Here is a 25,277-nt window from a genome sequence, read left to right as displayed (position 1 = left end):
AAGAAATTATTAAGAAACATTTATCATTGTAAGGCTTCCTTTCCTGTAAACTATACTCACATGTACTCTCTCCAGAAGGACCAGCTGAAGGGGTTTTTTGAACTGTTTCTGTAGATACTCAAGAGCTGAGGACACTGTGAAATAAGACAGAAGCCTTGCCAAAAAACGTTTATGTGCTGACAAAGCTGTCAAACACTGTGGACAGATGTTCAGTAATTATTCTCTGACTCCTCTATGCTAAGTCTACATGCACAGCATATATATTCACTTCATAATGCAGCTCAAAGTGCCCATCCTGAGTCTGGATTTGTGTCTGGATCTGGGCTGTATATCTACACAAAAAATACTCCCTGCAGATTAGTACCTTGACAATTTCTTTCCATAGCTCTGTTTCAGAACCTGGGGTCCCAAGATGTGATATGGGTCTTACCTTTTTTTCTTGTAGTAGCTGTTCCTGAAAAAGCTTCCAGCGTTTCTGGTGGTGGGTGTCCCACTTCTCCAGCTGAGGGACCAAATTCTCCTGCCATTCCTCTTTCAACAGTTCACATTCTCTTACAGAGAGGCCGGTCACAACAGGCAGGGTCTGAAGAAACAGCTCATTCACCAACTCTGCTAAAACACTGGAAGCTTTAGAATACAGCTCCTAAGGGGACAAAGAGGGACAAAATGAGGCAGGTGAGAAAGCGAACCTCATGTCCCTTTGGAGCTATACGCTGTACAATGCCAGTGAGGGAACCCTGTCTCAGTTAACACATTGGACCAGTAACCCCTAGAGATAAAAGCCAGTAACACCTGAGTTATACCAGGTTTTGTAGATGGAACCTGCAACAACATACATGTTTTAGTTTAAGGCACGTAAAGGCATTTCAAATGCAATAGTGGCATTAGCACAAGATTTTGAACCCTAACTGCTGCCTACCTGCAACTCCAATGCAAGTAATATCATGTTCTACTGGCTGTAGTGAGGTATTGTAAATTCCACAGATTTTGCCTGTCACTGTGAGAAGAATCCTGTGTAGCACAACACCTCATAGGCATATTTTTAAAGGTGGTGACATAAACTGAATAAAGGCAAGAAATAAAGAAGAGTTAAAAGGGACAGTGTGGCATTTAGGTAGACAAAATTGACACTAGTCATGTTTATAGTTGTTGCTCTGAAATATGACATTCTTCAATGCCTTCTGGAAGGACAGAATTATTCAAATCCATCTTGATACAGAACAGCTTCAAGCCTAAGAAAACAAACATCTTCTGGTTTTGAATTGCTGAGCCTGTTTCATTCGCAAGAGGAGTTTGGGTGATTTAGTCAGATGGCATCCAAGCTACTAAATCTTTTCAAAACCTGTAATTTCAATGTCAAACACACAGTGATGATATGAGCTGCCTTTGCAAACTTGCTAGAAATTTGAGATAATCCCTGAGATAACTGAGTGCAGGTAGCTTTCCCTAGAGGAAGAGAGAAAACAAAGACATTGGAAAGGTCACACAGACACTGCAGTATTCCAGCAGTATGAAGAGCTGTTTTTGTGCGAGTTCACCATCGTCATATCAATCAAAAAAGCTTTATTGTCTGCGAGTTTTTGCTTTCATTGTAAATCACTGTTAGCCCTCCTGAAAATACTTAAATTTATATCTTTTCCTGTAAAATACAGCTAATATTTTTAAATCTCTTTTCAGCATTTCTCTTGCAAAACCAAGTCAAGCCTTCTAGTTGTAGCTTTCCGTTAAATATGTGTTTAATCACAATCTCTTAAGTGATTAAAATCCAGAATCTCTCAAAAGAAGCACAGTCACATTCATCCAAATGTCAAAAACATTTGTCTGCAGCTCATACACATGAAAATTTCTAGTGGACTTGTCTGGTTTTGGGGGACACGCTGATATAATGTATTACTGTCTAAGAGCCCATTCCAATTTCTAGATGTGGTACCATAAAAATAAATAAATAAATGAAGAAGGATGTTAAATTTGCAAACTACTCAGAAACAAGCAATGAACATAATTTAGGCTGCACATTAAATCTGGCTCTGTGCATATGCCCCCTTAATGATCAATTTTGGCTTCACATACTGTTTCCACAGAACCTTTATTTGTTCAGTGTTTAGGTTTATCAATACCCATTGAGTGGACAGATTTTTAATTCTTTTTTTTTTTTTTTAAATTTATTTTGTATGTCTCAGTTATTGTAAAATACCCAAGCTGTGCACTGAATACTAAATTATTATTTTCCTCCTGGGATCCCTGTAGGATGCTAATCACCATATTAATGAGCTGTTTCACAAACAATAAATAGCTTAGTTTAACAGCTCCCTGCAGCAACCTCTTCTTATGGATAAAATCGAGGCACAACACTATCAGAAGTGTTCACTACACCTTCGAGATGAGATGTCTCGTTTTTTCCACTCTCTTACTTGTTAAAAACATGCAGAATTTTATGACTCCAGCTCCCACTGACTTTGTTTAACCTCTGACTGGGTCCTGGCCAGAAATGATAGTTGGAGACACAATTGGATACCTCATTTCTGGTAACACTTCTCTCATTTCTGGCTATTGCTCACAATCTGGACATGACAGTGTCATTAGGGTAACATCTGACCAGTGATATATTTCTCTATGCAGCGCCTTTTCTTACTACGAAATGGTTTGGCTGGCTGGGCTAGCCTGCTTAGTATGCAACAACTTCTGTCAAAAAGCAAAGTTCTTCACTCTTTGGTAGTTTGGTTTGAGGCACTTTGTGGTCAGAGTGCACCGGGTGATGGGGCTGCTCTACTGCTGGAGGTGACACTGGAGTGACCGTGCTGGAACCTGCTTGGTGCCTGTGGTTGCTGCTGCTGGCACACATATTGGGGCCTGACCCTGTGGACGCATGGAAAACTTGGTCTCACGGTGTTTCTGGCAGCACAGGAACAGGGCAGTGGGGAGACAATGTTAAACGACTATTCTGCAATAAACTGAAAATGGTTTTACAGGGAACTGCAGTCCAAAGAATTCTGGATACCTGTCCACAGATGCCTACTGTGCAGGTGCTGAATGTGGCTATGTCTGCTCTGCTAAAATCTCCCAGATTAAACAGCTAGACTGGGCACTAGGAAACACTGAAAAGTGGAATGAAACCTACCACACCAGTCCTAAATTATTGGTTGAAACGTGCCCCATACAGCACAGAAGTGCCTCAGGCTGCATATATCACTGCAAAAACACTATGCAGCACAGGTAGATTCTGTCTCCTCTTTAATTATTCTAGCTACCAGCTCCTGTTACAACAAGAGGCAGCATTCATACCGTCTTCTTAACGATCTGTTTAGTTGTGGACCTGGTTTAGCTTGTCAACACTAATGCAAAATGGTCTGAGTTCTTTCTGCTGCTGCTTTATTTTAGAATTCAAGTCTCTAAATCCTGGGATTTAACATAAAGATCCTATTTTTCTAATCTCTGTATCCCATACCACGTTAAAAAAAAAAACTCACTCTGTCTCTGTAAACCATCTCTTCTCTGAGCTGTTCTCGCCTTTTGAGACAATTTAATTCTCCTGCCTTTACTGGGTGTTCCCAAATATAAAAAATTCTTTTGGGTCTAAAACAGTTCAGAGGAAGCCTAGCGAAGTCTGTGGCATTTCTATCGCAATCTCCAAAGATCTCAGGCAGGGTGTTAAGGAACTCTATTCTTAAACAAACAGAGTTCTATCTACAGCAACTAAATCGCTTTGCAACACATTTTGCTTCAGAACTGATAGCATTTCCCTGGCATGCTGACAGCCCTGTATTATTATTTACTAGGGAATCTTTTGCACCGAACCTAAAGAATGCATTTTGTTACTTGTCGTCATGCCATTTTGTTTAAAGATCAATTGAATAGCATTCTGCTTGCACTCCCTGCAGCTTCCAATTATGTTGTATACTTACTGTTGGTGCTACCGGAGCGGGAACACAGATACCCAGGAAAACTGTGACTACATCCTGTTCCCACAACATACTTAACTACACAACCTCGTTAGTGTGATGGGCAAAGCTATCTTCAGATCACAGGTGCTTAATTATTTGCAAAATACTTCATGGTCCTCTGCTGAAATTGGTGTGAAAGGACAAGAAAGCAGGACTAGAAATCCAGGAACAGTTTTTCACATCAACAGTTCCTTTAGAAAGGACAAAGCTGGGCAAATACATGGAAGACAAACAGGACTGAGTGGTACGTACTTTTCATCTCACAGATGCTGCCAACAGGCAGAGGAACAGAAAGCTTGGTCAAGTGCTCTAAGTCCCTCTGAGAGTGATTTTCAACAGTACTGAACACTTTAACTTCTATTATAAATTCTGTTCTGTGCAGGACACAAATCCTGCACTTACTGGTCTCAGCTGCAGTCTGGGATCAAAAAATAAACCTCCATCAGTGATGACTATCAAAATACTAACTTCTCTTCAGCTGGTCACTGGGTTTTTTAACCTGAACACTTAATAGGATGTACATTAGAGCCCATGCAGTCCAGCACAAACCCTAACATTACAGCATGCCCTACACAGAGAACATAGCACACGTACAATGTGATGGCTACATGGTTTAATGCAACACTTGTAGAAATGCAGTAGAATGGCCTTGTAAGATTTGGTAGGGGAAATGGTAAGTCTCCATTTAAGAAGAAAAATGCAGATGTGATTTAATTCTATGAGTATGACTCAAGCTAAGAAAATAGTTCAAAATATTTGTACTCTAAGGAATATACTCAATATGAAACAGCAATAAAGTCCATCTGAAACAAGGATAGTGTGCTGCATATCATAAAGGCTATTTTCTCTAGGAAAAGAACAAAAACAGTTAGAAATCCTACTGCTTGAGCATCTTATTTTTGGATAGAACCCCTACAAAATAGTTCCTATAAACTTCCTGATATGCCATTTCTTGTTTGTAGAACTTTTACTTAATGAAATTTATTCAAATTGATTCCATTAATAGAATAGCTGATTGCAACGTTGAATGAACCTGTTTGTAGTACCTGGCAGTCAATCTGAAAGCTTTTCAAAAAATCTCAAGAGAAATTCATCACGCATAAAGAGATACCACAGGGTAGACGCAGAAATAAAATGGGCTCAGATTGAAATGCTGAGTACATCTGAATTTCAAACAAGGCAGTAAATATATAATTTTGTCAAAAACCAAGGGAAATACACAGTTTATCAGATTTCACTACAAATCTGAAGATCAGTATTAATGCTTTCCCTTAAAGACAAATGATTAAAGGGTTCCTACATGCAGATGAGAATAAAGCAAATAATTAAATTGTGAAGCAAGAAAATATATTTAGAAATGCTGGTTGCATTGTATTTTAAATGCCACTGTCTAGTATTTATTATCTCTAAGAGGTAACTGCATAGTTATTTGTTGACTTGCGATAGTTACTTGTTAACTTCAGATACAACAACATTTCATTAAAATAATTAACATTTCTGGTCAAAGCTGTAGAACACTTTTGCACCTCATGTCCAAAGGCTAGGACACTTTTTTAGGGGGCAAGAGATTCATCTCCCAACTCATACTGTGTCTTATTGAGGAAAGAAATTCAGTAGATCATACAACCTACAACAATTCCAAATGTTCTGGGACACCACTGGCCACTAGAAGATACTTCCCATCATAAACTCAGGCTAAGTGGGGAAAAGCTGACTGCATACATTTCTTCCTCTATTCCACAAGAAGAATTCTGGCATGCTAACTGCACCCTGCTTTTAAGCATCGACACTAAGACATGATGACATGGAAGTCATCCTTAGGCACAAGCTAATAATAATAAAAAATACTTTGAATTCCATACAATAAAAATGGGACTTCCTTGAAATTACAGTTTGCCCTCTCATTGGTCCTTGATTAATTCAGGAGGCAGTTTCAACCCTAGTTTTCTGTACTCTCCTACCTTTTTAGGAATGTGCCTCTGAGATATATCCTTTACTAGATCAAGCTATCAGCAGACTATGAATCCTTACAGAGATAAAACACATTTTCTTATATAATAAGGCAAGAAGAAAACTTCAGAAATAAGCCTATCCATATCACACACCCTGTATTTCATATCAGCACATATGTTCATAGTGACTCTTTGAGAATACCTACAGCTGGGCTGAATTTCTTCAGCTCATTGCTGACTCGTGACTGAGGCCAGCCAATTGCTTTGGGCACCCAGAATGACCCATGTCGTTTGGTGATGAGATAGGAAAGGCCAAGAAGGCTATTAGGACTTCTATCAAGGTTATAGGTAGTACACAGCTATAAACTCATCAACTTCATATAAACTTTAGTACTGGCTAATGGATGAAACATTTGGGTGTGATTTTACAAATATAACAAACATTTTCAGAACTTTAACTGAATGTGCAAACATAGTAGAGATAAGGAGCTCAAAGCTTTGACTGAAATGACCAGACCAAATTTAATCAGTCCACCAACCCGGAATTAGAGTGAGTTCATGTGGTAAGAGTTCACATATTTAATCTACCAGATCACACAGTCTTTCAACTTTTTTGCGTCAAGTCACACGGCAAAATTTTCAAAAGTGAGCATTTGAGACAAGCTGTGGGTGACTCAGCTTCAAAAGCAGCTTGCTCTGAATAGCCACACATGCCATCCACTCTATGAAAGCATCCCCAACCACATCTCATGTTAATTAAATTATATAAGGGAAGCAATGAAAGAGCAAATCTCTAAGAATCTGTACTCATGATTTTGACAAAGATAATTTTTCCCCTTCTATTAACCGAGGAAAACATCAAATACTTTGCTTCAACCTCACATTCAATGTTTACCCATTCATAAAATGTTTATTGCCTTGCCTGTTGATAATACTCACTACTTAATAGCTTTTAATCTAAATTCTTGTGCATTTCTATGTTCTGTCAAGTCAAATCAAATAACATTCTGGTGAACTGCTATCAGCAAAGAGGAATTATAAATGACAGTAAATTTTGTATTTTTATGGTTTTGATGTTAAGGCTGAGGAAAAATAATTATTTTACGAGGGACTATATAATTCCCATCTGTTAATTGATTTCCTTTTGTGTAATCTGCATGTCTGTTTTCTTAATAAAGAGCTGTTAACCACCAAGCTCTTTTCAATTCTCCCTTCCCTGCTGAAATAAGCAGGTAGTTCACCTAAATAAATAAATAAATAAATAGAAGGAGAAAGAAAAGATTAAAGGTTGGTTAACACCTCTCTCATATGATAAACCAAGACAGATGTGCGAGGAGCTATTCATTAATCTTTCCCAGAGTTCAGGAAAAACAGAAGAGAACATAATGGGTATGGGAGGAGGAGGAGATGCTTTAACTGACCTGTGAAAGAAAATTACAGTAATAATTTTCCAACTCAAAAGCTACCCAAGCCAATACAAAACTGTTATTGTGACACAGTATCCCTTGTGTATGGGAAAACTCTGAAGACTATGTTTACTGAAAGTATTAAGCTAAGCCTTTCCATTAGCTCCGACACAATTCCTTCTTCAGTTATGACATACTGCAAGAATCAAAATCACTTGTCCCCCATTCCTCAACTTGTACTTCAAAAATTAGTTACGGAGCTTGTGCTTAGACACAAGACTACTCACCTACAGTATTTTAATCCACTGCTATGGCTGAAAAGTCCTATGCAATCCAAATACAACTCCTTCATTCACTTCAGGCATCAACAGATTCCACTGACCTTAGTTAAACCATTTTAATTGATTTATTCATGTGTACACAAAACAAACCTACTCAATTATTCTTTGCAAACACAGTCAGCTTCCAGACCATTGCATTTTTATATATTTCTTCACCAATTTGAATAATTTTTTAATGTACTGTAGCACCACAGGGTACGGTAGTGCTACAGGGCTACATAAATCTTGGTGAAATCACAAACTGTTTAAAAGGTGAAAAAATGAAAAAAAAAAAAGTGAGAAGGGCTTAGGAGAACATTGTGAGAACAAGATTAGGTTGTTCTCCCACAAGTGAGTGGCACTTGTAGTGAAGTGACTTTTTTTTTTTCTGTACCTAGGATATTCACTTATTCATCCAGTACCTAGAATATTCTACTTACTCGTTTGCTTTCCTGCTTGCTTATACTAGGACAAACCAAGGTAACTCTGCGGAAGGAAATCAAGTAACACAAGTGTGCAACTGAAGGAAGAAAGGAGGACCTAAACTTTTTATCATGTATAAGCTGGACAACCTATAATTTGAAGACCAAATTGCTTTTTTAGCTTCTTATAGGGAATTAGAGCTTTGGTGATTTGCTTTTAAACTACCACAAAGTAGCATTTTAGTGGCTATGATCATGTTTATGCATTACACCATCCTAGGAAGAGCTGTTAAGAGGTCTCCACAATCTGTCACAAAAACAAAATTATAAAAATAAATAAACACCACTCAACTATGTGGAAACAGCTGCTGTAAATGACTGCAGTTCGAACAGAACGAGTAAATACAGAGGTGATAAAAGTTTTTAGAAAGGATGGTAGAAATGTGGGGTGAAAAACAGCAAAAAGAATGGTTCTGAGGGTGTGGAGCTGGGCCTTAGGGAAGGCAGATCTGAGTCTTGCCAAGTCCTCTTCCCTTGAAAAAAAGGTGGAGTGACCTTCCAACACAGCAGTCCAGGACCATGAGTTTAGGACCGTGCCCAGGCACTCGGGTTTCTGCGGTTGACCGAGTGAATCTGTCAGGGTGCAGCTCTTGAGAACTTTGTGCCTTGGCTGAGCAAGCAAAGGACCGTGCTGCTTGTGGGGACCACAATGTGCTGCAGACGCAGACTTGCTCAGCATGGGCAGCAGCGAGCAAGGGGCTGGACAAAACAGGGCCTGATGGTGATGGCATTCTGCTGTTGTCTTTGAGGATTTCTTCCAGTTGGTAATCTACAGTGCAGGTTTTGATACGGTACTTAACTAAGAGTGGATGGTTTAGAAAGTTTGCACCTGTATGCTCTATGACAGTTGCTTTGAAAGCTGTTAGTAAATGTTCTTAGCTGAAGTTATGCCCTAGAAAGGGACTTTATCTAACTGGGTGCTATGCACCTCTCCAGCACTGGTGCTGTTACATTGGTAGATGAACTTACTAGATATTGGACCAAATGGTCTTCTATCTCAGCCAACATGGTTGCTCTTTACTATGGTATTGGTGTTTATCTGATAAATTTCAGTATTGATGCAGCTCCAAGGACCAACTTAAAAAAGCAGAGGACTTGGATGTGGAAAAAAACAACTTACTTTGGGTTCTACTGCCATTAATCTGAACAGAACACTGGGATTGATTCCAGTTCTGGGGGCTTACAGCTAAAGCCAAGATGGCAATGGGTACACAAGCAGGAACTTGACTGGAACCCTAAATCCTGTGGGTACTGGATGATATTAGATTGTTCAGCCCAGAAAAAATAGGTAAGTGATTGCTTTTAGTCCTGGGCCAGCAGAGAATATGAGCTACTTGGTAAAGGGGGTATTTAGAATAGCATTACTACATCATGGTTACGGAGAAGTTGTGATCTATGTAACACTTTGCTCATCTTGGGTTAGGTAATTAGCTCCTAGTAGGACACCTCAGTCCTATTTCTCCTAAATCCAGGGGCTATTTAATTTGTGTGTGTGTTGGAGGGGGGAAAGAGTAAGTGCCATGTGCAGCTTTGGAGGGCTAATTGTTATTTGCAACAAAATAAAAATTAGGCTTAATGCTAAATATTTAACTACTTCTAGTTTTTTCCACTCTGACTGTGTTTACAAATATATGAATTAATCTTTTTGAAATCTTCTTGCAGTCTTTGGATGCCTTGAGGATCATAGTCTGAGGACTATTTATCTACATACATGAAGAGCATGCTAATGTGGCTATACAGAGTTTCAAGCAGTTTTTCAGTAATATTACTAGGCTTCAGTTTCTACGGGAGGGATAAAAAGCAACTGAACAGAACTCTCTATTGTTAAAAGTCTTTTCTTCTAACTTATTTAGTAACACATGCTGACAATTATGAAAACATGGAGATTAAGTGAACAATAGATTGTTTAAAAACAGTCTTTAGTTTATCCTCTTCCTTGCTTGTGGTAGAACAGCAACAGCGGAGTCCAAACCCTAAAAATGACTGCAAAGCAAATGACTATCAGTTAAGCTACAGGGAGTACAGACCTTCTGGAACAACAACATGGAGCTCTGCAGTGTTGGCAGATGTGCCCAAAACAGCTGTTTCTACAAACTAGCTGTTTCAAACCCATGTGGGACATAGCTCTTGCAGCACAGGGCTGAATATTGCCTTGGGAGGGTTGCTGGTACCAGCTGGTTAGTCTAATGTTTGCTTGCTTGGGTCTACTTGAGCTGCAGTCACACCACTGCACTGTGGAGTATCTCAAATTCTTTTTGCCTTCCCAGGAGTGTCTTGCCCTCACCATTGGAAGCAGTAGCTTCTCCCTAGCAGAAAGATGGAGAAATGAAGCAAAGAGGTGAAGCCCTGCTGTTCAGGGAAAGGATTCTGGTTGTCCAAGGTGCAGTTTTGCTCTGAAAGTGTGGTGAAACAGAGGAAGAAGCAAAGGCATTGTGGTTGTGAGATGCAATTCCTTCCCTCAGTGTTAAATCTATGTTTGCTTTTATGCCCTGGGTAACAGGCAAATTGTTTAACTACTGCACTTCCCTCATCTGTAGAAGTCAGAGCAGTTCCATTTATCTATAGTAGGGCTGTGCTCTTGTATTTTCTCTTCTTTCTAGCTTATGCTGCTTGTAAGGTATACTGAGAAGCGGTATGCCCTTCTGAAACAGTCTGTACTATCTGCATTTAGGGCTAAGAGAGTAAAGTGCAGTTGTGCACCATGTTAAATGTCACAATAAAAATGTTTTATTGTAAAAATAGCTGGAAAACAAGATTTGTGGACCCTCATCCAATAGATGCCAGTTGGATTACAGTACTTCTTGCAGTTTTTCATTTCTGGCAGTATTTGTATGGGTCTAGGAATAAGAGAGCAGCTGTAATATGGAACATAATGGCTTTGAGCTGAGTGAATTGGCAGAGATCAAGTTTGTGCAGCTCTCCTGGCAACTTGGCCATTCTAGGAACACTTAATTCACCCAAACCAATTTTTCTTTAATGAAAAAGAAAACTTAGCTACACTGCTGAAAGAAGTAGGATATTCAGTCTGGTTTTAGTGTCAGTAAAGCAGAGTACACAACAAAGGAAAGCAATATAACTTTACAAATAAGTGAAACTGTGCAGGGGAAAAAAATGTTTGGTCTCCAGAGACTTCATGTGAAATGAGGAAGGGGCTGGAGAAGAAGTCAGTAACTCTGGAGAACTGAGTGCTCACAGTAATATCAGCAGACATGCTGACTTTTCTTAAATAGTTTTCTACAATTAATCTACTCTGATTCATGGGCATAGCCCTCCAAGCAAATTTTTTCCTTCTCCAAAGCAGTAATTTTTCTCAAACATCCTGTTGTTTGCTTTATTACATAAAACCATGGTAAAAACTGCTTTTTTGTTCTAAATACAGTAAATTATTATTTTTTTTTCAGTTGAATTTCAAAAAGTGCATGTGGACCAGTGCTAATTAAGATTGTGTGGGTATCTTATCTTGATGTGCTGGAGACTACAAGTTTCCATAACACCCTGATCTGGTCATAATTAATCATGACAAGGATCCTGTTGAGCTGAGAGTGATTAGTTTCAGCCTAATTAAAGGTCACTGCCAGATACGCTTTTGGTCTTCATCAGATAGATCACGTTACCTTATTTTTTCAGTACAGACAGAAAATAATTAAAGATGACGCAAAGGCATGATGCATCTACATATTTTCCAAATCAGTAAGATTAAGAGGTGTAAAAATATTACTTATAACAAAGATCTGAACTTATTTCAAGGAACTAACTGAGTCAAAATAATTTTTTGAGAGGAAAAAGAGATGAGAAAACTATTTCTGGACATGTAGTGAAGTTAACTAAGAATAGTATCATCCCACCACAGTGTGGAGGAGATAATTATGTCACATAAATGAAGTCTCTCTCCTGATATTAACGCCAGGCATAGTATATTCTAAATGTTATTACAGATTTGTCAGCCACTCAGGTAGCACATTTTGGCAGACCATTTAGGTATTTTCTGACTTATACAAGGTTAGGAAACATACTGTGTTGGGAATAAAATGGAAAAGGCAAGCTAATGGGAGACTATTTCAATCTGTTTTGCCAACCTAGCTTTCTGGAAAAGCCACGATCTCTTCTGCAATTCTCCAGTCCCTCCCTGAGACCACATGCTGTGTTACGAAGCTAGTGGATCTTCAGAATTATTTTAGTTAATAACATATCACTAGAGGTGGTACCTTGTAGAGAACTGCAACAGCCTCTGTGCTCTCATAGTCATCTTCCTCTTCCAGTTCCCACTGCGCCTGCCAATGCTTCTCTAACAGATCATGGTAAGCCTAAGAGAAACACAACAGGTATATAAATAGTATATTTAAGTAGCTGGAAATGTTGTTTTAATAGCTTGTGATCCTCTCCCTCCCCTTCCGCAGCACCTTCTCATGTACCCTCATAATAATAAGTGGTTATGTGGAATCATAACTCAGAGGGACACGAAACCTTAGCACCTTAATTTGGGCATATCCAGTCTTACGTATGAAACTCTACAGCCTAGGCAGTTTGGGGTACCTAATACTGGAAAACATTTGAAATCACCTGATTCGCATACTGCTTGCCTCTGTATGTGTATCACTTCATCATACCCAGGACTGAGGTGCAGAATAACCAACATAAACATCTCTTATAACTCTATCACACTGTATGGGACTTTTGCACTGGGGTTGATCATCGTGTCCCATAGCATGGTCAGATGGCTCTCCACTTGAAAGGCTGATCTAAGTCCTGGATGTGAGGTAGACACTTGTTCAAGGGCAGTGCATAGGAAATTTCAGTCAGAGACAAGGACCTGGCAGCTCTTCCAATAGAATTTTAGCAAAAGGCTTTGCAGAGTTAGCAGAACATGCAGAAAATGGAGCACTTATGTTCTTCTTCTGTCTCTGCAGAGCAATCCTCTCTTGTCATAATGTTCCACTTTAGTCCTTTTTTCTTCCCCAATGTCTGAAATACTTCATAGGTATCTAACAGATACTTTTCCCATTCACAGAGTAGGGAAAAAAAGATCCAGTATCTGATTTGCAAGAGCAAGTGGGAAAATGTAAGGTGGCTTTTTTTCTTTATTAAAAAATAAATTATTATTTTTTATTTAGAAAAATAGAAAGAAAAATGAAAAAAAAAACCAACAAAAAAACAGAAGAGAGCTTTAATATGTTGCTGGTGCATGAAGGAATACAGCTTTGCACGCCCAACTGCATCCTCTCATAACATTGCCTAGAATGATAGCTGAAACGAATGCCAAAACAACTGCCCACTCCACTATCAGCAGTGACTGAAGGCTGTGACACAGAACATCTGTCACTGTAACATATGTCACTGGCCTAACTGGGCATTAATGAGCCCTGTGGTAGTCCAGAGACATCTGTGTTAGCCATACCTGCAACGGTGAAGATGGGAGAAAGAAGAGAGGTCATGGTTCACGACTGGGGAACCTCAGGCAGACTACAGTACTAATGGGCTGCAACATTGCTAGACACTGGTTGACAATAGGGCTGCAGAGATACTATGACCAAATTGCAGGGCAATATTCTTGATGCTTTTTTTTTTTTTCCTGTTTGTACGTTGTTTTCTTTTTTTTTTTTTTTTGAGTTGTTGTTTCTGATACCATTTCCCTTTGGCTTCGTATTTCTTACCGTTATTCTTCCAGCCAGCAGCATCTGCTGCTGCAGTATATAATATTAAAGGCCTGCATGCACACAAGTTCATTTATCCCATTAAGCCTGAACAAACTCAGGACAGAGTCAACTTCTGTCTTCCTATCAGACTAATATTTAAAAAATAAAAATAAAAATCACCTATGCCCTAAACCCGTAGTTTTTGTGTTGGAACACACCATTCTGATTTCAAGACCTTCTTACTAGACTTTCAAATTGAAAAATGCAGCTGAAGCCAAGGATGTGGTAACCTGATAGTGGAGAATCTCTGTCTAACTGGACTGTCTTTCATAACTGTGACTTGAATATCCACTGGAGGTAGGGCTGAGCAAGACTGGCTTACTACGACTGGCACTTTTTGGCTTGGGTGCTTCACTGGATCATTCCTATGTTTTCTGCCAGTAAAAAATAAATAAATAAAATGCTTCTTTCCCAGTGGAAACATAGATGAAGGAGACAGAAGGATGTGAAGACTCTAACCTTCACTTTATAATCTGTCATGCTGTCATATAAAAAAACACAAAACAGAGTTGCAGGAAGAAAATCATTACCATCCAACTTGTGGGTGTTCAGAAGAAAACAATGTGAAGAAGGTTTACTGTAAAATTCACCTCCCTGATTGGCAACAACTTCAAGTCCATCAGAAAGGTCAGTTACTGTGCAGGCTGTAACCATGGTGGTATGAGCCCTTTGATGGGGAGGCGCTGGGGAAGGCAGAGAAAAAAGTGCATTTGATGGGTATTTGATGGCTTATGGTGACGATTCAGGCCAACTCCTTCACTGCTGGACTACCTCTGAAACTGTGAACCAGGTTTAAAATAGCTCCTCAAGGTTAATGGGACTGTTCGCGCAAAATAATTATTGGACTATTAAAATCAAACTAGGGAGCTGCATATATACATATTTTTCTTACTCTTCAAAGAGTCTCTGGACTCAAGGCCCCTCTGTTTTAGGACAAGAGGTTCTCTCCATTGTGGTAGTAGAAAGGCTTACATTTCTGTCCTTTGATACTTGCTCGCAGGCATTTTATAACATTAAGAATTGTGTTCTGTTCTGCAGCATAAAGAACAAATTGTTACTTCTGCACATTCCTGATTAGCCTGACATAAGCAGCTCATTACTCTACAGTTTAACTAAGTGTAATCGTTAGCTTTCTAAGGCAAACAGAATAGAGCATTTCCTGCATGAAGCTGTGTGGCTGTAACTTTGTAGGGGAGAGATTTTGACACAATTTCTAAGCTTTGTTTAAGTAAGTTGGGATGTGTCAAGGACGTTTATGAATGATGTATATAAAGATAATCCATTCACAAGTGCTCAGTGGATACAAAAATGTGTGACAATTATCTGTCTCAAGTTATGAAAAGACAAAGAAGTAAAATGTGTTCTAGTATTTTAAAGTGCCTGAAACCTCATTTGTCTATATGTGATAGTAAAAGGAGTATTGAAGAGAACTATGCCAGACAGGTGTGGCAAATAAGAACAGTAATGGCATTACCTAATTCATACAATATAGAACTTGGTGTGCAGTACAAGATTGCATTGTTGAGAGTAACTAACTTTGACAGTTTGCTACGGTTGGAATCTGAGTCTTCTCATATAGCAATTTATCAAAGTTATTAGATTTCATCAAAATTTTAACGCTGCTGGATATAACAACTTTAACCTGAAATTATTTCTTTTCATGAAAATTGACCATTGATTTTTTTTATTTTTATTTTTTAATAACTTGGGTCTATGGTTCTCAGTGGTTACAGGAGTTTTGCACCTGTCAGCATTTACAGCTGAGAGCTCTGATTTACTATATACATTCTGAACAGTAACAACAGAGATATTTTTCTCTATAGAAAATATGGCCAAGAAAATATTACATTGGTCACTGTATAACATATTAAATTATCTATTGCAAACCTTCTCTAAGGTATCCTGCCAGTGTTCATAATGAGTTTTCCCTCTGCTTATGTGAAATTTAATAGCCTTTTGAGCCTCAGTAACCTCACTCATAGAATGCAATTAGATCAGTGCAGTCCGTTTTCTTCTGTAATGTAGGCCAGATACTTTCACCCTGAGATTTCCTGTATTGAACCAAACACAAAGTATCTAAGTAAAGGATGTTTTCTACATGCAATCTAGCTTTAACTCCCTTTGGCATTTGGTTCCAATGTGACAAGTCCAACACTAGAAGAAAACACCCCAGGCAAGCCTAGACAATAGGATGTCGGACCCTTTCCTACCTGTGCTACTGTAGATGATTTTCAGGAGAATCATCCAATTTTATGGAACTGGGAGAAATCTGAAGCATATATAGCCTTAAAAACTAATATAACATTTTTATGTGCTCACCTTAAGAAAATCATCAAAATTTCCAGTATGAAATGTTTTACTAAGGAGACTCTCTTGTTCAGCTTTCTGTTTGTGTTTGAACTCTTCTCTCTTCTTTGCACGGCACTCCAGTCGTTTCAGCATCAGGTCTTTACTTTGCTGGATACATTCTGGAACATAAAACACCAATGATTAGATACCCTAACTCCACAGGGAGAAAGTAGCATCTGCTACTGTCACACAACATAAGCTCATGGAAAGCTGTTAGTGAACAAAACAGGAAAGTAATTACCAAACCGGATTTCAAATTTGTTTCTTACTCTGATGGTCTTTTTAGATGCAAACTTTTGGGTTGCTACATGGGACTTCAATCTATCAGTGTTTTGGTTCACTACCATCCTACACCCTCCCCTTCACTAGTTTCACTTCCATCTAAAATAAGGAGGTTGTTAAATAATGCCCTTCTGCATTTAGGGTTTACTGACTATAGGTATTTTATAATCATTTATAAACACTGACTTTGCATAAAATCAAAGCCTTGATAGAGATATTTCTGCTGTGGAACAAGAGAAGCATTACAAAACCAGAGGAAGGAAAAAAAAAAACCAAAACATAGATATAAGTTGATTTTTAAGGAATGTTAGTGGCTGAACATATGCGAAGACGACGAATTAGGCATGCCAGTTAGAGAAGTAAACATCCATGAAATAATCTGTGACATGAGTTGTTTGAGTCTGTGAGTACCAGCAAACTGTTCACATGATTAGTTGATGCTTTTCAAGTGGAGCTAGTCTATAGCATGGGAATTTTGAAGCAGAAGGAGTTTGAACCAGATGACATCCAGAGGTCCCTTCCAACCTGAAACATTCTGTGATTCTATGAATTGCTGACCCTGAGATATGGCACAATTTCATATTCAAGCTTAGTGATGATATATTCTTGCATGCAGAAAGAATATACTGCAACAAGAATATATATGTTCTATTTCTTTTACTGAACTCTAACCCTGATGCTGTTCCACTAGAAGAGTTTTCTTTAAGTACGCCTATGAGTAATAGATATGGTTCTGAAAAAATCAGTGAGATAAAAACACTTCTCATTATTCTGCTTTTGACTGAACAAATACTAACATTTTCCATGAGTGCTGATGGGAATCACTGAGCCCTTCATTCAGCACCTATCAGAGAAGGTGGGGGTACGCTTTGCAACATAGTGGACATTAGGTAACACCCAAAGTGACACCAAGAAGAACCTTAAATCAGTAAGACAGTCAGATGAGACTTCATTACAATTGCATACTTTACAGCTAGGCAATCTGAATGGTTGTACAAGGAAGAAGAAAAGACTATTTAGAATATCTTAAGTCTGACACAGCAAAACAGAATAATTTCTAAAGATAGTAACTGTTAAAATTATCTTCTCACAAGAGTGACAGCAGAACTGTCTTTGTGTACCTTCTCCTGGCTCCACATGGTAGTAGTAACAGATCATAAAACAACATTTTTCACATATCTAGGTATTACTGTCCCTAACATTAGCCAGTATCACCAACAATGTCAAGTACATAAACAGTAAATGGAGAAATCTTAAAAAAAAAAACTTGCAGCAGATGTGACTCTTCTTCAATCTTCAAATCAATGAAATAAGATATAGATTATATGAACTGCAGAATAAGTACAAAGCGATGCCTGGAACAAGACCTAGAAGGCTTAAAGCCAAAGCGTCCACCCTTCACAATAACAGAATTCTCGGCCAATTCATCAATGTTTTTAAAACAGAGGGATATAGGGCCAAAGCCGTAATTTTTGTACTGCTTAATAAAATTACGACAACTCATACCCAAATTAGTTAAGTCATGACCTCCTGTCTACATACTCACCATTAGTGAAATGTGCTAGTTGTTCCCAGAATGCCTTGTGCAGGTCTGTTAAAAGTTCTTCCTTTTGTCGGACTGAGAGATTATTCTTTACAGTTAAATGGTCCAGAATATTTGAGACAATATTTAATCTACACTTACACTCTTCTGGTATATAGGACTTCAATGAATCAATCATTTTCACCATAAGCTCCCAATTAAATAACCTTTCCTGAATGTCCTAAAACAAACAAACAAATAATCCTGTTAAGAAACTAAGAATGGGTCTTTGGTTGTGCTTGTCCTTTTATTATTCAATTCCCAACAATGCAAAAAACTCAGAAGGCTTCTCAAGACTGCATGGATAATAACCTTGATGTACTTAAATACTTCAGAAAATCTTGACCTGTTTAGGATAGCAGCAGGTTTTAGTGCACATTCACTTGACAAAGCAAATTTAAACCTACTACTCTTTTCACTACCTGCAATGTCAAGATGTTAAAGAGGGAAAAAAACAATAACAAGCTTGCAGAACAAACTCAGATTCTCATGGGGTAAAAGATGGAGAGAAGGACAACATGGAAATCCTTGACCTTTTTTCAAGATACTGTATGGCACACAACTGCATGCCTTTATTTTGAATTGAGAACACATATCTCATTTTGACACTGCTGGGATTCCATCAAGTGTGTGGTTAGCTGGAGTTCAGTAAATATACAAAAAATGACTGTAACTGCTTATGACCTAGTAGCTTCCATTGCATTATTAGAGAAGCCCAGGATTATAGCAGGAAGCAAAATTTCCTGTGTGAAACTGGAACTACTTTGGTAAACGATGTAGTTTGGAAAGAGCATGACAACTACTCTAGTTAATGGAGACACACAGACTCTGACTTTGCAATGAGATGCAAGTATAATGGTAGTGACCTCAGGCAGGAATATTTGCTCTATTTTGTATCCAAACACCTCATTTGAAGACTGCCCACTTGAAAGAATTACTGTACAAAAGCACAGCGTGGGTCAAGTGTGAGCAGCTGCAAAGATTATATTAATATATGGCCAGCTTGGTTTACTTAGCTGCAAAATGAACAAGTTAATAATCACTGCATTTTTTTATTAGTTATCAAAATAAAGCTAATAACCACTTATTCTCCAAGTTACTAGAAAATGCAGTGGGACAGATTCTGATTGTACTGTTAATCTATAAATTCTAAGTAACTCTTTCAGTATCTCCTATGCAAAGCAAAGCAAAGATATGGGCAAGGTAACAGAACAAAAAGCACAGTGTTGATGCATCTATAAGCGTATTTTTCCTTTTTAAGACCATACTCCTAAGAGATGCTAAGGGTTTTCAATTTCAGTTAAAGTCACTGGACACACAGAATTGCCCTCAAATGACAATCTCAATCTAAATTAGAATTTCTCAGTCAAAGTGTAATAAATATTTTGAAAGAAAAAAAATGTCCTAATGCCCATGGTAATGATTCTCCCTCACACTGGATCTAATGCTCTTGGCTCCTGGCTCACTGGCTGAATTTATATCGTGCACGTCACTTTTTCCTAACATGACCGCCTAAACTGTATGTTGAGAGTTAGAACTGATGGGGAGAGAGTTCACCCTCCTGTGAGTCTTTATAAAGTGCCAACAGAAGCTGAAGTCTTTGCAATGAAGCTGAAAGAAACACAATTGGAGTAAGCAGTCTACAGCATTCTGAAGATAGGACTGACAGACTCTGTACACTTGCATCATGCTTTGTGTTCAGATTGACTACAGATTTCTCAACTTTCACTTCTTTTTGTACTTTACCATTGCCTGCAAATCCTGGCATTCATTTAATAAGCCTTCTACTGCAATCATCCTCTCGGTCAGATCCATCGTTATCTTTGTTGCTTTGGCACTTGAGCATTTTGATTGGTCCAAAAAAACCTGCTGGGCTTTGTCAGTCTGCTTCCAGAAAGCTTCCATCTGTCGAATACGAATCAAACAACAATCCATTTTCCCTCATTAATCATCTAGTATTTCATTACCCTGAGAGGCATATGAGTCTACTATGAGATTCAAGTCACTGCAACTACACACAGCTATCAGTGTTAATTACAGCAGAAAGCATTATCCTGAGACTATTTACTGTATGATGATATACGTGTTGATGGCACATAAACAGTATGTTGTATGTTTGGCCAATCCTGACTTTTTAGAAGTAACAAATCCTGAGTTTGTTACTTCTCCACATACTGCATCTGCTAAAGCCCATGATATTGTTAGTGTTAATAGGAAAAGTAGAAAGGGTAACAAACTTATTTTCTGGAAAGTTTCTTCATCTATAAGAGTAGGAATTCCAGTCAAACGTGATTTTTGCTGAAAAAGGAAAACTAAAAATCTTCACTGTTTTTCACCATCAAAACCTTTCACAGCTACATGCCACATAATGACTTTATTAACTGTACCAGAATTAACTACTTTATGCAGTATCGGCAGAGTGCGTGTGTCGATTCTAATATATTATTGTAAGGGCAATTTCTAGTTTTAGGCTCTGATCCCACAAACACTTATGACTGTGCACAACCGTGAACATTCTGTGGGCTTCAGTGGGATTACTAGTATGCATAAAGATAAGAAAATGTATTTGTCACCAAGATTTATATTAAAGTTCTGTGAGTTCTGCAGTTATATGGCAAAGGAAACCTTTATATTACTGGGAGAGAGTGGATTAGTTCAAGGTCCTGATGTGTAAGAATCTGCATAGAGGGAAATAATTCTAAACACAGATAAAAAGCTTCTGCTGTCATTAAGAGTGACAGATCCACTGAAGGATGACTGCCATCAGTGAATAACTGCCTCATGTTGCTCAGCAAGGCTGCTGGGGAGTTTTTATGTGACTAACACTGCAGAACGCTAAACAATCAACTTCTCACAGAACAAAATTAAACTGTAAAAGAAACCTCACAAAGGTCTACCATCGTTACTAGGACTTCTTCCCCTATAAAGCGAAATGCACAGAGAACCAAAAGAAAGCTGAGAAAATTTCTAGTGAAGCACTTAACCATCAGACACTAAAAAATGTTAACTCCTCTACAAGAAAGGCCCAAGGCTGAGATAATGGACTGTTTAGTTCAGAGCTGAAGTGCTGTGGTCAATCAGTGCAGGCAGCCCACAGAGCCATCAGTTTGACTTGTCAGTCTCTCATTTTCATCAGCAGTGAATTTGCTCAAACCTCAGAAACAGGACTGGGAAGTAGATTATCATCCAGGTTCTGTGGTATACTGGGAAATAATATGCAGAATATTTTTAACCTCCAGTTTTCTGGACAACAAGCTAGTTTGGATACAGGGATACTACTGAAGAGAAAAAAACTTGCATTTTTTTAAATGCCTACAATTAAGCTTTTTTACATTAAAAGCATGTAAATGTGCAAAACTGCTAAAGCAAAATGCTTTGCTAATGCAAATATGCAAAGTATACTAAAAGGTTGTACATAATTATTTTCTTAGTAATTATTTCAGCTGAAAAGAAATTATATTCTCTTAATACTCTTTCAGTTATACAGTATTGAAGAAAACAAGGTGCTATGATAAAATTCCTGGAAGTCAGACTATACACCTAGGCTTGAAATATATCTTACCATCCAACAAGCAGTAGACATTTTTCATCTCTAAACCCAGTGTGATAAAACAAGTGTTTGTATAAAAAATGTTTGGCTGCCTGTTGCTGGAGTTCAAAATACTCTGCCAGAGCAATAAAAAAATGTTTTCAGAACTCATGGACATCTGAAGTACTAACCGTGGATTAGTCAACACAACAGTTAAAAAAGCATTTAAAAAAAACAAAAACAAAAACAAACATTCCCCATCAAAAGAATAACATTGGAATAAAATTTTATGAGAGAAAAATTAGAAAGTTACGTTGTCTATTATGTGTTCAGAATATTCCCTTTCTTTCCTTTCTAAGTCTTCTAGAGTTTGGTACTCTGAATTATGGGCTCCTGACATCTCAGTATTCTGGAGTCTACAATCAAGTTGCTTCTGTAATTCTTCAAAATCCTGAAAAAAAAAGCAAATGATTTGTTAAACTGGAAAACATATATTATTTCTAATTTTGGGGGTGTATCTGTATGTTGATTCTTGCATATGACAAAGAAACTGAACAACAGGATTCAGAAAGCTCGCTCTCTGGGTAATGCACTTCCAGCAGCAAGGAAAGAAAACTTGAAGTATATGGCAGCTCTGATTTACACTTAATACAAATATATACATTTCTGCTAGTAAGTACTATTGTTCATCTCCACTGAACTCAAGTTTTAGTAAATACTGGTCCATGAGCTTTTGTACTCTGAATCTATCCACAAATGTTTCAATTTTAACACACATGCCCCATCTTACATGGCAGCTATGAGTGTACATGTATGTTTAAAAGTACAGGTAAGCATCCAGATATGCTAATCAGATAGTGTTGCCTGCGGAGTGCTAACACACATGGATGGACATACCTGTAATGTTCATAAGTGACAAATTGTAGTTTACATGATTATCTGGGTTTTCAAGTTTTTCAATACGTTGAAACCTGAATGATTTTTCCTCAGAGCTAATAATAATGACAAATACTACTCCTCTGCCCTTACTTAGTAGATTGGTACTGCAATGTATGATCCTTCAGTTGCTTAAACATGCCTTACGTAACAAGCATTTATTTTTTATATCACACAACTTTGGGTGTCAATGCATTAAATCGATGCAAAACAACAACAAACCAACCAAACATTACTGTGAGTGCAATTAGATATTGGACTAGACTGCCCAGAGAAATAGTGTACTCCCCTTCACTGGAAATATTCAAGAGTTGGCTTGACAGGACACTGGATAACTTTACTGACGGCCTTGCTTCCTACAGAAGTTTAGTAAATCTCCATGGGTGTCTTTCAATGTAGACTTTTCTGTGATTCTGATCTGGAAAATGGAATGTGGAATCAGCAGCTCTCCTATTTTGTTCAGTTTTGTAAAGCCTTTTTTTTCCTCCTAATAATATTTAAAATAGTATTGTGACTCCACCTGAAATGCATGTTGACTGTATACATACGTCTTCTGGTTCAGAAGTGGAAAATGGATTTTGATAAAAGTATATGGAAGAAAAAGGGACAAAGAGGACATTATGTATATTTTCTGTTGATAGAAACCCTGAGTTTCCTTCTGGTACTTCCTGCTGTTTTATTATAAATTATGATTCATGGGACCAGATGAAGACCTGATAATTAGAAATTATTAATTCTGAGTGAATAAGATTCATGGTGTTCTGTTTACTTGAGTGGATTCAACTACAAAATACTTCTGTTCTTAACAGATTAGACACATTGCTGTCCTGATCTCCTCAGACAACAGCAAAGAGGAAATGCAAACAAGGTCATGGAGAGGTAATGTAGAGGATCAACTAACAAGCGAGTTTCTTTGAACTTCTTCTGAAATAGATTACAAATGACATTGCTGTTCAAAAATAGTAGGTGAGATAGCCTGCTGTGGCAGCCTGCACCAGTTGGTGGGATTAACTCCTATGTTTTGTTGTCTGAAATGTTAACCAACAAAAACACTTACATTTTCCTGAATTAAAAGGATCTTCTTGAACAAATCATCATTAATCTTCTTTTTATGACAGAAGTCTGTGAGGTATATTTTGAGAATCTGAATAAACATCTATTTAAATGGAAAGAAACAAAACTCATGGTAAGTGCCTACTGAACATGATATGGATATTGTTGTGTGGATATAAGTTTTGTGGATTGAAGTCAATCATTGAGACTGTAGTGAGTCATAAGAAAATAACAGAAACATCATCAGCAACTCTGTAGTATTTCCATTACAAAAAATTCTTTGGCTTTGTCTTCAGTAATAGTACTGGAAGATGGTGTTATGTTCATACGAAGACAAGGACTAATCTAATATATCCTTGTAACCAAACTGACACATTTGAAACTATCCTTTACTGGAGAGTACAAATCACTTAAAAATAGAAAGCCCATTTTTCTAAAGTTTAACGAACCCCTAAGATGAAGGATACTAATATATTCATTGCAATGATTTCAACTGTAGTTGAAGAAAAAGTATCAAACATTTTTATATAAAACCTGTAACCCAAAAGTAGTCATCTCAAGTTTTAGCTACCTTCTTTTACAAAAGATATGACTATTTTCTTTTTTTTTTCTTTTATTTAAGATTGTAAGACTAGTTTCTTCAAAAAGATATTTTTGAACCCCAGGATAATTCTTCATTAACCTCTTACCCCCTTGACTGTTTTAAAACGTCAGACAATTTACTTATCTGCTGTAGAAGATGCTCTTCCAAGATGAAGGCAAAAACATTAAATTTAACAGCCACTTGCATATTACTCATGTACTTGAAAACAGATGATGCAGAAGTTATCTATTTTTAACATTTAATGTAAAAACAAATAAAAACACATTTACCTATTAAAAAAGAGCAAAATCTGGGAAATATGTTATCATCATTGCCCAGCAGAGAAAATGCTAACGTAGCCATGTTTTGGATCTCACTTGACAATAAGGATAAGATTTTGCAAAGTTTTGAACACAAAGCACCAAGTACACAAAGTACTGCAGAAAGGGTGTGTGTGTTTGAAGAATTCAGGAAAGCATTGATGAAAGAGGATTTGTTTCCTTTTCCTAGACCTGGTTCTAAGAAACACTGACTCTGAAGTCAGAGAAATGACAGTGGAAAAAGAAGGAACTACTCCCCAGCTTTTTTTGCCTTTGTTTCCTTCTAGAGAAAATACGAATCTATTCAAAGCTTCAGCTAAAGGTCAAGTCACCAGCCGGTTGTGGTAATTTCTGGTGGGCCACAAAGTGTGTTAAATGCTTCTTTTTTCTCAGTGTTTCTGTGGTTACATCACCATGTTGTTATTTTATCTTCATTTACAAATTGATGATTAACTTTGAGATCAAGTTTAACCTTCCCTAGTCAAACTAAATGTCTTTCTGGAAGCTGATCTCAAGTTCCCTTTCTCATCTACTCACTGAGTAAAAACCCATCAGAAGTGAAATTGCTTTCCAGGTTTACTTTCATGCTTCTTCTTTAGGATTGTTTATAAATTAGCTCAGTAAATCTCACGTCTTGAAATATTCCTAGCACTTTTAACAAATTATATCACGAATGATCAGTCTAAGGTCAGGAAAGAAGGGGAGGAAAAATCTATGTATTGTATGTCTAGATTTATATTACCTGTGCTAAAACTCATTTATGGTATTGATTCTGCACTTGATCGCAATTAGTTACCATAAACAATTCTCCTAACCAAGTATTCTGTGGCTTTAATTGTATATATCCTT

The 25,277-nt window shown here is 37.7% G+C and overlaps 1 protein-coding gene across 1 annotated transcript in view; it reads right to left on the bottom strand.

Annotated features, from left to right (window-relative positions):
- The window catches only part of EVC (EvC ciliary complex subunit 1), a 54,504-nt gene that overhangs the window by 20,048 nt on the left and 9,179 nt on the right, over positions 1-25,277 (bottom strand). The window contains 7 exon segments of the mRNA XM_083834458.1: positions 431-643; positions 12,307-12,405; positions 16,114-16,262; positions 17,972-18,188; positions 19,754-19,912; positions 21,850-21,987; positions 23,530-23,628. Of these exon segments, the coding sequence (XP_083690584.1) occupies positions 431-643; positions 12,307-12,405; positions 16,114-16,262; positions 17,972-18,188; positions 19,754-19,912; positions 21,850-21,987; positions 23,530-23,628 (1,074 nt within the window).

This window comes from Anser anser (genome assembly GCF_964211835.1).
Source record: "Anser anser genome assembly, chromosome: 4".
Lineage (NCBI taxonomy): Eukaryota > Metazoa > Chordata > Aves > Anseriformes > Anatidae > Anser > Anser anser.
The sequence above is the reverse complement of the archived record's forward strand: the minus strand, read 5'-3'. Positions and strand labels throughout refer to the sequence as shown.